Below are 13,412 nucleotides of genomic sequence, written 5' to 3' on the forward strand. Positions count from 1 at the left end.
GGAAAAAAGCACTGAAGAGTAATGATAAATTAAGGTGGATAACAGAAGTCATCCAAACTGCTTCTTAATTTTTCATGTTTTTTGCCTTAATTCAACCAAAATGCTTTTCCCTAACTGAAAAACTACGAATATACAATGCTGGTCCAATGCTAGAGAAAATGCACTTTTCTAAAAGCCTCTCCTGTGGATTCTCAGGAGCATTTCACCAAATATTTATGGTGCTCTGGATTCTGAGCTTCCACTGCAAACACTGAGGCTAGCAGGTAGGTGCCCACCAGGCCGTATAATGGTTATAAGCACGTCAAATGGTATTTACGATCGTTAGCTGTGACTTAGAACGCGCTGCATGCTTAAACAGTGGAAGGAGATTTACTGATGTGAGTCCATGAGCACGTCTGTTAACAATGAAGCAAAGTTGTCTGTTTGAAGCGTCTGTCTGTGGTATGCATCTGTTTACTCTGTTTGGAATCAAGATGCCCTCCTCTTCCCACTCCTTCCAGCAGTCTTCACACAAAGAGACAGGCATGCTCACCACTTCAACAGTATGTCAGTTTTTACAAGTTGTAGTCAGTTAGTTGTCTTTATTTATAACATACTGTGTGGGGAAATGCAAAACCAAAAGGTTAAGTGTAAAGTAAAATTGACCTGAGTTTCGTTGATCATGTAGTGGTAGCTTGCTCTGTCTGCAAACTACTGACAGGACCAACTTCTTCCATATTTAAAGACAAATTTTATCAACTCAACTTTCAGTGATGGGTGGGATCATAATTGTTCTGATTGACAGTTAGGTAACCAACCAATTCCATAAAAGTCAAAGAGAGCAGGTAGTTCAGACAGCAGTAATGTTTTCATAGTTCCTATAACCGTTGGAGGAAGATCCTTCCTGTGTCCTTGCTGCAGACCCATTTAAATACCATTTAAAACTTTGTTTAGAGGATCAATTTTAGCTTCTACAAACTACTTAGAACGTTTAGTGATGCAAGTGTACAATGACTGATCCTGACCAGAACGTACATTGAACAAAACATTAACCGTGCAGACAAGAGCTCTTAACGTTAGCCTTCCAAAATGTAACAAAACATGAATGAAATGGACTGACAGTAAGGTCCAGGATGTGTCGAGCCTACACCAATCAGGCACAACATTATGACCACTGACAAGAGAAGCAAATAACATTGACCACCTTGTGACAATACAATGTTCTGCTGGGAAACTTTTGGACTTGACATTCATGTGGATGTTACTTAGACATGTAACACCCACCTAGACCAGACCAGGCACCCCCACCCCATAGCAATGACACTCCTTGATGGCAACAGCCATCCCCAGCAGGATGCAGCCTGACACAGACACACACGCACACAAAAACAGTTTAGGAACAACTCAAGGTGGGTGTCGACCTGGCCTCCAAATTTACTAGATCTCAAACTGATAAAGTATCTGTGGGCTGATCCACAGAGGCCCCTCCCCTCAACCCATAGGACCCAAAGGCCCCCACTAACAACATTCTGTTGCTGTTACCACAGGACACCCTCAGAAGGCCCATGTCCATTCTCTGATGAGTCACAACTGTTTTGGAGGCACAAGGAAGACCTACACAATACTAGGAAGGTGACCATAATGTTATGCCTGATCAGAGTACATGCAATGTTGTTTTTTGTTCCGCAGAACTCAGACACAGTCAGCTATCAATTCAGGGGATACTATTAGCAGTGTCAACACAAACAGAACAAAAAGCAGTAGAGGAGAGACCCAGAGCTGTTTGCATACTAGCCTTATACTAGACTCCTGGTTGGGTGAAGCAGACTATTCAAGACATTCTCTTAGACTCTGGGAATATGTGACAGGACAGTTTCACAATTTGTTGATATTTTCTAAACCGATTTAACAAAAAATGACTTGTTAGACAAAGTAATTGTGAGTCGTAGCTTTACTCTCTGTTTAACACCCTGGTATCGATGCATTGCTTGTGCCTCTGACGAATCCATGCCTTCTTCTCCAGTCTTCTTTACCCAACCACAATTCTCTCCTACATATCATTGTTAGAGTTAGCATGCTAATTACATTCCTCACTAATGAGTGTGTGGAACAGACGTTTGTTAAGTGATTGTGGGCTATGTGTATATGTGTGTGTGTGTGCTTACATGTGTTGAGTAATATTTATGGGTAGCATCTTCTATTTGTATACGTTTCCAGCATCTGTGTATGCGACTGTTTACACTCCGCACTTTCTGTCTGTCATTGTCTGCAGGGACGATGAGCCGTTTTCTTTCCCTGATCCTCAATGTCTGTTTGCAGTGTTGCTTTTTTGGCAGCTTTCATGGAATGAAGATGCATTTTTAATGTGTTTGTGGCTCTTTGCACTTATTATAACTACAAATGAACCCTCTCATCTCTGTGTCTGTTTCTCGCCCCTCGGCACACAAATGGGTGGTCTGTACGGCTCAATCACCTGGAAAACAGGAAACCAGCACGGACAGCACGTTACATCAGGGAACTATGTAGAGAAACTTGCACTCATCATGTAATTTCTGGGTCTATCTTTTCACAAAACAATACAGGTGGAAGTAAAGGAGAAACAGAATTATACTAAATTGTACTAAATTGTGAATCCTAGTTAAAACTATACACTATGGGGCAGGTGGTGTCTCGTGTGCCAATACTTTAGTGCATGCCCTTGAATTGGAGAGAGGCCACTAAAAGAAGGCTGTAAGAGGAAGGACGTCAACGGTAGTGAAATTGGCATACTATTAAATAAACTTGTGTATTAGTACACAAGACTGACAAAACAGCAAATGTTTTGTCAGTCTCCAGGGACACAGAGCAGTGTAAATTTGCAGCCAAAAACATCCCCAAGCCAAGTCCACTGTGATAACAAGAGCAGGACAGGAGGAGGTGGTGATTTTGCAAGTATTCAAGAAATAATTGGAGAGGTGGCACTGACAGGTGTACAGTCAATGCTCCACTTCATAGCAGTACCGCTCCAGACGGATCGGTTTCTGCAGCACTCCGACACACACACTGGTCCACTGCCAGGTACATCAGGGAATCAAGCCCCCACCAGCGATGCATTTACAAACACACCAGTTGCGTAAAGCCAGGATGGCAAGGCTTCTAAGAGCAGTATGTAATCCAATCAGACGCTGAACACGCACAATATCATCTAAGGGTTTTTATAGTCATTATTGGGATCAGTGGAAAATAGTTTCTCTTTATTCCACAAATTTAATATTTCTGACGATTATCAGTACTCTTAAACATATACTATAATCTATCATTTGACTATCTATCATTTGATTAGGCATATCATATTGATGGGTTTTTTGTTTTAAAATGACGTAACCTTGTGTTGGACTAACAATTTATGGACTGTGAAAACAGTCTTATCTTTGTGAATCTCATACATCTTCACCTACGTCTTGTTCACTCCCGAGAGAGCTAGCAGAGCTAACCATTTATGCAAGTTGTTCCATTCAAGACAAAGTCCAACCCTTTTCAAAATGCAACATCTGCTCCTCATAACGTTTTTTAATAATTGTTAAATGCTGAGGGAAATTGGACTAGAGGGAGGCCATTAGTCTTTAACGCTTGAAAGACTCCTGGAGCTACAGTGGAAATATCTTGATATAGGCTAGTAATTCATCTGCATTTGGCTATGGGAACAAACACATCACCACAAAGCAATGAATTAAAAAAGAACTGTTCAACATGTTATGAAATGCGATAATTCGCCTTCTTACCTAGGCTTAGACCAGAAGATTGACACATTGCTCGTGTGTTTACTGTAAAGATGAAGCTACAGCAACAGTTTAACTTAGCACAAAGACCAAAAACAGAAGGAAACAGCTAGCCCGATTCACCGATTCAAGCTTAATCTACTTAGGTTCGCCAGTTAACATCTGACACCTTGTTTTTTAATCTATAAAAAATCCTAAAAACAAAAACAAAAATGGATGATTGTTTGGAGGATTGAGTGCAAGATGATGGTTTGATCACAGTGTCGTTGCGAGGCAAACAAGAAAAACTCCAGGAAGTCACATCATCCACACGCAACTGCCTCTAACAGTCAACCCAGGTTTTCTTTCTGGTCTTTATGCTGAGCTAGGCTCCTCATCTCCAGGCTATTGCATCACTTTGCAGCATACAGATGCAGCTGTACTCCCAAACTTCTCATCGAACTGTTGAAAAAGAGCTAATGAGCATCTTTCCAGCAATGTGTCACTTTTGCTTTCTAAGTATTATACGACAGAGCAGAGTTCAATTCTTGAACCCAGCTCTGTCCACAGCTGCAGGTAGCCTTGAATGCACTGGCCTATTACTAATTTCTGACCCTTGAAATCAAGCTCAGTGTTGTTCTGCTAACATCGGAGAATGCTAATCTCTCAGCTGGTCGGTCTCATGCTCAACTACACACATGCACACACACAGAAAGAGGCCCAAACACCGATTCACACAGCGCAGTTATGTAAGCCTCTGGAGTGTATGACTCTAAATCTGCTGCAATAAGGGCAGAGATGTCTTTATTTTGTCCTCACAGTCTGTCTAAACCTCATCTCCTCCTTTCGTAGCAGTTCAGCAAAGCCCTCAGCTTTCCTGCCTCCTTTTGCCAATCAATACTCACAGTGGAAAACAGCCTTCAGTGCCATCTGATGCTGAACCCCAAACAACTCCAAGGACAACCACAGAAAAGTAACTTCTGGTAACATTTATTACAACAGTTTAGCCTTTCTGGTGTTTATCAATCCATGATTAAATTAAAGACTTACACGACTTCTCTCCTTTGCCACATGGTACTTTTATAGCACGTAGTAATAACTTCCTGGATTCATACAATGGCTTACATTTACTGTCGATGAACCTTGTGTGCAAAGGGGACTGCCCTGACAGATGAGTGCACAAAGGAGTCCATGTTTTCAGCTCTAAATGTCCTGTTGTGTGCTATGATATTTGGCTTTTTATTGTCTATTGTTTATACAGTTGCCCTGAGTAACCCTCCTCCGGTATGCATATTTCTCTGAGATATCTCTGTAGCCTCCAAGTCGCAATTATAAATGTTTCTCTGTAGGATTTCTCTGCATCATTTCTTATTAAATCTGTCGACCCTCTCTAATATAATTTTGCACTCAGATGGGAAATTGTAATCATGAGTTTGTTTACCTACTTACAGTAACATACCAAATATGTATTTTTTTTGTTTAATTAAATGAAATGCATGAAAACAGTTAACAGAATATGGTCGTAGGAAGTCATTACGCCCTACAAAATAAAGATTATCTGCTTATGTTTTATCTTTCTGTAGCTAACTGTTTCCCAGCTTGTTCCAGAGGTGATGGTATTGGAGGTATTTGTTCTTCTTCTGATATTTATGAGACTCATGGGGTTATTTGTTTTGCTTAGACTCAATGTTTGTTCCTCGACAACTATTGTTCAAGTGCCAATGATTGTTTTAATCCTTATCTGCGTACCAAAAAGCTTTTCAGTGGCCGAAGCTAGATTACTGTTTCAGGCCCTTGGCAACTTAAAGCAACTAAAAGTTATACTGTATTTGCTGCCCTTGAACTAGCAGAACCTTTTTAAAATGCTGCACTTTTTCCACATTTTTCAGTTTTATCATTCATAAAAGACAAAACCTTTGTTTGGATGTCGGTCGTTATGGTCAGTACACTCGCTGAGTGCAATCCCTGTCTGAGAGATTGGACAAAATTGCAGGCAAATGTTACAGTGATTTGCTGAATTCGCCTTGAAAACTGTTAGATTGTAAACATGTGGATGACCAAGAAAAATAATGTTGAAAATCTGTATTTTCCTGCAGTGTAATCAGTCATCTTCTCTTAACATTCCTCTGCCTTTCAGTACTGTGTACTGTGCAGTGTCAACTGAAACCCTTAAAGACGGGATGGAGAGAAAGAATAGATAACATGCTGCATAACTCAAGCTCAAAACCACACATTTACAATTACAGAACTATGAACCTCAGCCCACAGTACAACCATAACCCAGCTCCCTCTAATCACACTCAAAAAATGTCTTTCAGATGCCTTTAAGTCTTCAGTTAACATTATGCATCCAGTAACCAAAGTAAAACTTAACTCATTTCATTTCACGGCAGCCTCAGTCAGATATATCTTATGCTGATTCTGTACTTTAACCATCTGTTAAGATCTGTGCAGCAGCTCAAGTTTACCCTGTCACAAGATGAGGCATACCTTTGGCTTCTAATGGCATTTTGTACCTTCTGTCCCCTTTGTGCTCTCATGCCCTCTTTCTCACACCCCCTGTATAATCCGTTTCCTTCCCTTGTCCAGTTTTCCTCCACACTCATGCCTCTAGACTCAATTTCTGCTTTCTCTACTTCCCTTCTCTCGCTCTCTTTTATCATCCATTCCTGTCTCTCCCTGTCCTGGGCGCCTCGTTTCCCTCACCTTGACCCTCTTTCCTCTTCTTTCTGTCCTCAAATCTCTCCCCTCCATTCACCCTTACCCTTGCATTCTGTCCCTCTCTGCTGCCTGCCTTGGTTTCATTGACAGACTGCAGGCGGTGAGGGGGAGGAAATGCTGTGGCATTGTACAGCAAACATCCCTAATAGGCTAATCTAATCTCATCTCTTTGCGGTCTATGGCCCTGTGTTTACTTTCGGCCCCGTGTCTGCGTGCTGGCTCTGCTTCGCCTCGCTGAATGCAGCTTTGTTCCCACTGAAAACTCATCATCGGTGTGATCTCGGGGACAGGCGCCAACTCCACAACTGTCTGCTCATAAAGCATGCAGGCAGGGGGTCATTCTCCTCTATGTACAACTTGTGGAGCTGGAGTTGTTTGTCTTTATTCTGTTAAGTTTTATTGGAGCAAAAAAAAAAAGAAAGAAAAAAAAATGACACTGCTCTGTAGCTGAGCCTGATGGCATAACTAGCTAAGTTTACTGAACAACCAGGAGGTATAAAACCAAATTACTAAGTACACAAGTGCAGAGTCTGAATCCTCCAGATGAGAGCAAGTACACCTGACCTGAACTGAATAACCAATCAAAGCTATCTAAAGGACATCCATCAAGCAATATTAACTAGACAACAAGGGTTTGTACTTCAAAGTTTACGAAACTGTTTAAACCTGTGCAAGCACAGTAAAAAAAACAGATAAGAAGCAAATGCAGCCACAACGAAATCACTGCACAAACAAATATCGTGCTTCAATTTTGTGGAAATCAGTGCTTTTATTACTCACCCCTAGCAGCCGTGGACATCAAGACCACTTTCAGCAACACACAGACCCAGAGAAGCTCCATTTTTTTGTTCTAATGAGGAAGAGATATACTCAGCCGCTGCGATCTGACAGGGAATTAAATGAGAAAAGCAACGTTATTAAAGTATAGCAGGTGAGTAGATGCTATGCAGTTATGACCTATTTGACTGCATCTCTGCAAATGAATCATAACTTTAACAGATGAATTGTTGATTCTACAGCTCTTAGTGGAACTGAAGCAAAAACCTAATAACCTATATTGAATTTTAGATCAGTAAAAGCAGGACCCACTCAATTCTTGAATCTTTGAACGACTTTATGACTCACTGCTTCAAAAAATATGTTTCAAAAGTAAGAAGACGTGTAGATTCCCTTACAAAATGTTTCATCTCAATCCCTTCTTTTCATTGTATTGCCTTTTTTTTCAAACTGTGATCTAGTCCATGGCAGTCAGAACAAAGCAAGGTGGTTATCGCTGACCAGGCGCGATAAACATAAATCCGTCTGAAGATTTTCTGGAAGTCAGACAACTTTTCCACGCAGATTTATTCCGTCCACCTGTCTGTACATATGTCTCTCCTTACAGTGGTTTTAATCTTTCTGCCTCGTAAATTCTTCCCCAAACCTTATGAGATCTTATTTCAGTGCTGTATGTTCACATGCTGTATCTTTGATCAGTGTCTGTCATCCTCAGCTCAACAGAAACTGCTACACACTTTGAGTGCAGTGATTTCACAGCGCGTGACAATCGAGTGTGGATTTTCAAACTAAGCCGGGATTTTCTCTGCACAAAATACTTTAGTGTGATAATAAAATAAACATGTATTCCCTAAATAGCTAATAAGCATTTTGATTGAAAGTAGCTGGAAATTATAGCTAATAAGTTTCTTGGAAAGGGAAGAATGCCTGCAAGCTGTGATTGCTTGCATAGGATGAGTCCTGACTTATTTAAACTTATCAATTGTCATGCTAAAGACTTGGGTGTATGCATCCATACTGTAAGATATGTTCACCTCCATTTATTAAATGACACTTTACTGTGTAAATCCTTCGTTATAGTTGTGAACTTAGAGTGCTGCAGCAGCTACAGTAGTTATACACGGGGAAGATCATATAGAAAAACAACAGAAGCTGGAGTTCAAATTAAACTTTTAAACTTCACATAACTCTGTAGCCTGAAAATAAATGACAGGAGAAAGTATTTAAACTACAAAATGCGACAAGGAAACATTAAGACGCTGTAGTTACGTTATACAACTATTACTTTGGCTTATTAATAGACTTACTGTTAAATTCCCAGCGGTGAAGAGAAATCCTCAGGGTGTTACCATGCCGTTATTCCGCGAAAAAAAAAATAATAATAAAAGTTATTCACCTTCTTTCCAGTGACTTTAGGAAACAAGCCGAGTCATTTAAAAAACGCGCGTCTGTCACTGAAAGCTTTTGGTGAATGAAACTGACTTGGTTAAAGCGTAAACAACTACGCTACAACTAAGAATCAAAACATATATAAATGTGTAAAAAAAAAAAAAAAAAAAATACAAATCACACAAGCTGCGTCAAACACGTGAGCGCTCCAAATCTATGTGTAGTATTTCTGAATGACAGTCCGCATGCAAACCGCTCGAAGGAGAGCACCAAGAGGAAGAAAAGAGCAGAGACGTAAAAGTACTCTTCTACATCCCACCGCTTTACTATTCAGACGAGTCTCTATAAAATAAAATAACAAAAACCCGAATACTACATCCACATAGCCTTCAGCAGCGGTTCAGCCGTCTGAGTTTCAGCCGCAGGCGAGAAAACAAACTGCGGCGACGGAAGGGTCCCACCACGTAACTTTGAGCCAATCAGAGGGCAGGCCAATCAGCGAGCGGACCAATCAGAGGACGAGAAGGTGCAGGACAAATTTGGAGCGGTTTAGGGTAGCGAGGAGGGGACCATTAACTCCAATCATTATTAATCATTTATTAGGAAGAGTAATCGGACACAAAATGGCGTGGACTGCATCAGGGGGGTTAGGGAGAGCTACAGGAGTGTCTGGGAAAATGTCTTTCTACATAGATGTCTACAATAATAGTAAACAGAATAAGCATAAGAATAAGAATAAGAATAAGAATAAGAATAAGAAAAACCTTTATTAGTCCCGCAATGGGGAAATTGCAATCGTTTATTATTAATATTATCATAATTATTAATAGTAGTAGGATTATAATTGCTATTGTCATTAATATTACTGCTGCTACTACTACTACTACCACCAATAACAATAATAATAATAATAATAATAATAAACGGATAATATACATGTGCAGTGTCAGGTTTATTTCGAATAGAAAAATATGTTCTATTAAATTTGCGAAACTAGTCAATCTACAGTGCTTCACTACATATTACAATATGGGCCTATAGTGCCATCTAGTGGCAATTCAACTTTATTACAAGTGGGTTTTTAAAAATATTACTGATACGGGCTACTTTATTTCACAAAGTGGCATAGGGACAGACGAAAACGTCCTCCGGTGTTGGATGTATTAATTAACGAACTGCTTTGTGTGTGTTCATATCCATGGAGACTGACTGTGATCCACAAGGAGATCTCTGACATGACCTCTCTATCACCTGTGGATTTTAAAACAAGGCCTTCAGAAGTTTTGGTTGGGATTAAGTCCTGTAGAAATCAACACTTTGCTGGCTTCAGAAAACTTCTTGCCAGCTGAACAATACTTTCCTGATGCATACTTCTGAGGGTGTCCTGTGGTGTCTGGCAACAGAATGTTGTTAGTGGGGGGCCTTTTGGTCCTAAGGGTTGAGAGGACGGGCCTCTGTGAATCATCCCACAGATACTTGATCAGTTTGGGAGCTAGTGAGTTTGGAGGCCAGGTCAACACCTTGTGCTGTTCTTCATGTTTTTTGGTGCCTGGTCTGGTCTAGGTGGGTGCTACATGTCTAAGTAACATCCACATGAATGCCAGGTCCAAAAGTTTCCCAGCAGAACACTGAATTTTCACAACATGGTTGATGTCATTCACTTCTCTTGTCAGTGGTTTTAATATTGTGGCTGGTCGGTATATAAAGATAACAGAGTAGTCTTATTGCTGAACGTGTATTGCACAGTTGAGAGCTGCGGTGCCATCTAGTGGTGACAAGATGAAAGCACATCCACATTGCGGTACTGCATACCTGACAGTTTCTAAAAAAAAAAGCTGGACGGTAAAATAAACACGATGTGGCTCCATGACTTATTCCCGAAAAAAACAACAACAAAAAAACAAACAAACAAACAAAAAACCTGAAAGGTTTGATTTGAATATTTTTATTTTATTATTTTATTTATTTTGTTAACAGATGCCTGCAGATGACTGGGATGCATAAGCTGGAAAACACAATGAAATAATAATAAACACAATGATAATAATATAAACGGCCCTTGCTAACCATGGTCAATATGATAAAAAAAGACTACAACTCCCGAATGCTTCAAAGTACAGTCAAAATCTCTGTTGTCGCTCCCAAAGTCTCAAAAAATAAGTCAAACAAACTGCCTTGCAGGTAGTTTGCTTCAGGGATGCTCGCCTTTACTGTAACTTTGAACCCACCCACAAGTCCTTCTATTCGAAATATAATTGGCTATTACGAACGCCAGTCATCCACAGAACTGCTTCCAATTGGCTTGAAATTTAAACAGAAAAGAGGGGATGGGCCAACGCGGACTGTGATTGGATATCTTAAGGCTGTCGGTACAGGGCTCCTGTTGGGCCAAGTGAGGTCAAAATGTTAGCATGCTTTGAAAAAAATGTACACATGCTGGCATAATTTAAACGTGGATTTATTCACGGAATAATGTGTTTCTAAACGGATGGACTGGACCACTGACAACGTAGAAAGGCCGTTTTTGTTGTTGGAGTACTGTGAAGCGTCACAGGTGAGTCATGTCAACTTTGTAATTGTTTGTTTGTTGTTCACATACGTTGCTAGTACCATAGCTGCTGTGATCGTATCTTAAAAGTTAAATCCAAGCTTTCCAAAGATATGTGCTATGACTACAGTGCATAGTAGATGCTTTAAAAAAGCTTTCTGTAGAGAAAAGTATTCTTCGGTTTATTCTAAGTGTCAATTCTGTTGTTCACATATTATTGCTGTGGCTCTAAGGTCACTTAAAATCAAATGGAATTAAAACTAATCAAAATGAAGGTCCTCAATCTGATGTAGGAAATATAAAAATAAAAACAGATAAAGATTGAAAGAGAAAGTTTGAACTAGCATTATGTCAGTATAATTCCTGTGTGTCTTAAGCCTCACATATTGTATTTGTATATTAGGGGTATGTAATATCTTGGTGTTTTAACTAAGGTCAACTACGAGAGAGTTGCTTTAGATTCATTTGCACAGTCTTGACAAACAATATGTAAATTAAAAAAGTGTCAGTTAAATAAAAACATATTGTAGACAGAATATGGCATTGGTCGATGTGTGTTGTACGTGGAGGGTGACATGGTTGCTGATATAATGCAGACAGTCCTGAAACCAGACGTGTTTTACTTTGTCCAGCTCAACATAAATTTGAAACTACCTATTTATATAAATATAAACCATTCTAATTTTTACTAGGCATCACTCATTGTTAGTCAGAATCTTCTACAAGAAATAATGTATTGTAAATATCTTTGCTGGCCTGTTTACTTGATGGTAGCCATACAGTAAGGCTGTAAAGCATTTTTATTGATTTTGAAGTTATCAAAGCCACTGGACCTCACAGAGAACAATGCAGAAGTGCTCTCTAATAAGTTAAAATGCAAGTGAGTGAACTCTTGTTGTAGATTTTGTGTTAATTATGTGGAACACCAAGTCTATATGGATTTAAATCTTTATGATCTTTCCAACTTTGTAAAAGCATGTCTAAACAAGATTTTGGATGTTGGTTTAAAAGTTTAAATATAAATGAATGGTAACCTCTGCAGTCCTACACTCCTGGATGGGATCTCACTTCTAGCTTGTGCCGAGGCTCAAAACAACCACTTTTGCCAAATTGAGCCGAAGGACATTTTAGGACATGCGGTACTTTAAATCAGTTAAACTGTCATTTCATACGGCCATCTCACATAGATGATTTGATTTAACTGTGAAACACAGCAGTATTGTCTATGGCTGTGTTCCAGCTCCGTGGCTTTAACCGCTATGTTTTATTTCAACATCAGGAGAGGGCCAAACTCCCTTAGAGTGTCTGGGCAGCTGGGAAAAAAGCTATGTGTGGGTTTCTAAAGAGCAAGCATGAAACTCTTTTTACACCTTTTAATGGTACGTTTAAATACTGAGAGCAAAACCAGAGAAAAGAAACAAAGAGCAGGCATGTGCACATAGAGAGTTTAAATATAATTGAGGATGAAGAGAAAAATAACAGTAGGGACAACAAAATGGAAAGAAATCGCTGAGGCCATAGGTCGCCATCATTACCATGGTCTGTTGCTGTATTTATAAAGCCAGCAGCACAGGAAGTATTCAGACCCTTCACTTAAGTAAAACTAATGACAAAACTTTAATCAAACCAGCTTTAATCAAAAGCATGCAAGCATTTGATCTAGATTAATATTTTTGCTGCATCAGCGTGTATGTTGCATGTTAACTATTTCATAAACTAATGGGTAGTTTAACATGCAGCAATGCATTGACTTCTGTAATATCATCATGTGTTTGTAGTGTTGCAATTTTGCAAGAAACACATTGCCTCAGGGAAAAACAGTCTACAGTGTGAAAGGTGTATTTTTCTAATTAAAGAGTGGTTTTCAAAAGAGTAGGAGAATTCTCTAAACCCAAAGGAAGACTCAGTCCTTTAATTTATCACAAGCATCCATATTTAAAATCAACGTGGATTTCACTGGGCAGGAGAGATATTAAATTTACATCTGAAAAGTGACTGATGCCGTCAAAAAAACGGAGAAATGAGTGGATAAAGAATACCATCAACTTATTCTGTATTAGACTGAGTACATTACCGTCAAGGGTTTTAGTGCAGTTTAGCTCCATGTTTTCACCACTAGATGGTAGCAGAGGATTATATCAAGGGAACAATTACACGCGTACCCACACACACAGTCTTTTAAATATAAAACACAGCTACAGTTTAAACAACTTGCTTTTCTTCTTAAAGCTTCATGACAGATGGTGGGAATATGGTTGAGT

The 13,412-nt window shown here is 39.5% G+C and overlaps 1 protein-coding gene across 1 annotated transcript in view; it reads right to left on the bottom strand.

Annotated features, from left to right (window-relative positions):
• Positions 1–7,278, bottom strand: part of fgfrl1a (fibroblast growth factor receptor like 1a) — a gene marked incomplete at its 5' end in the record, with an annotated part of 59,048 nt that extends 51,770 nt beyond the window's left edge. Inside the window, one exon of the mRNA XM_084550213.1 lies at positions 7,218–7,278. Coding sequence (XP_084406339.1) covers positions 7,218–7,278 — 61 coding nt within the window. The remainder of the gene's footprint in view (positions 1–7,217) is intronic.
• Positions 7,279–13,412: the final 6,134 nt, after the last annotated feature.

The sequence above is a fragment of the Chelon labrosus genome (genome assembly GCF_963514085.1).
Source record: "Chelon labrosus genome assembly, chromosome: 8".
Taxonomy (NCBI): Eukaryota; Metazoa; Chordata; class Actinopteri; order Mugiliformes; family Mugilidae; genus Chelon; species Chelon labrosus.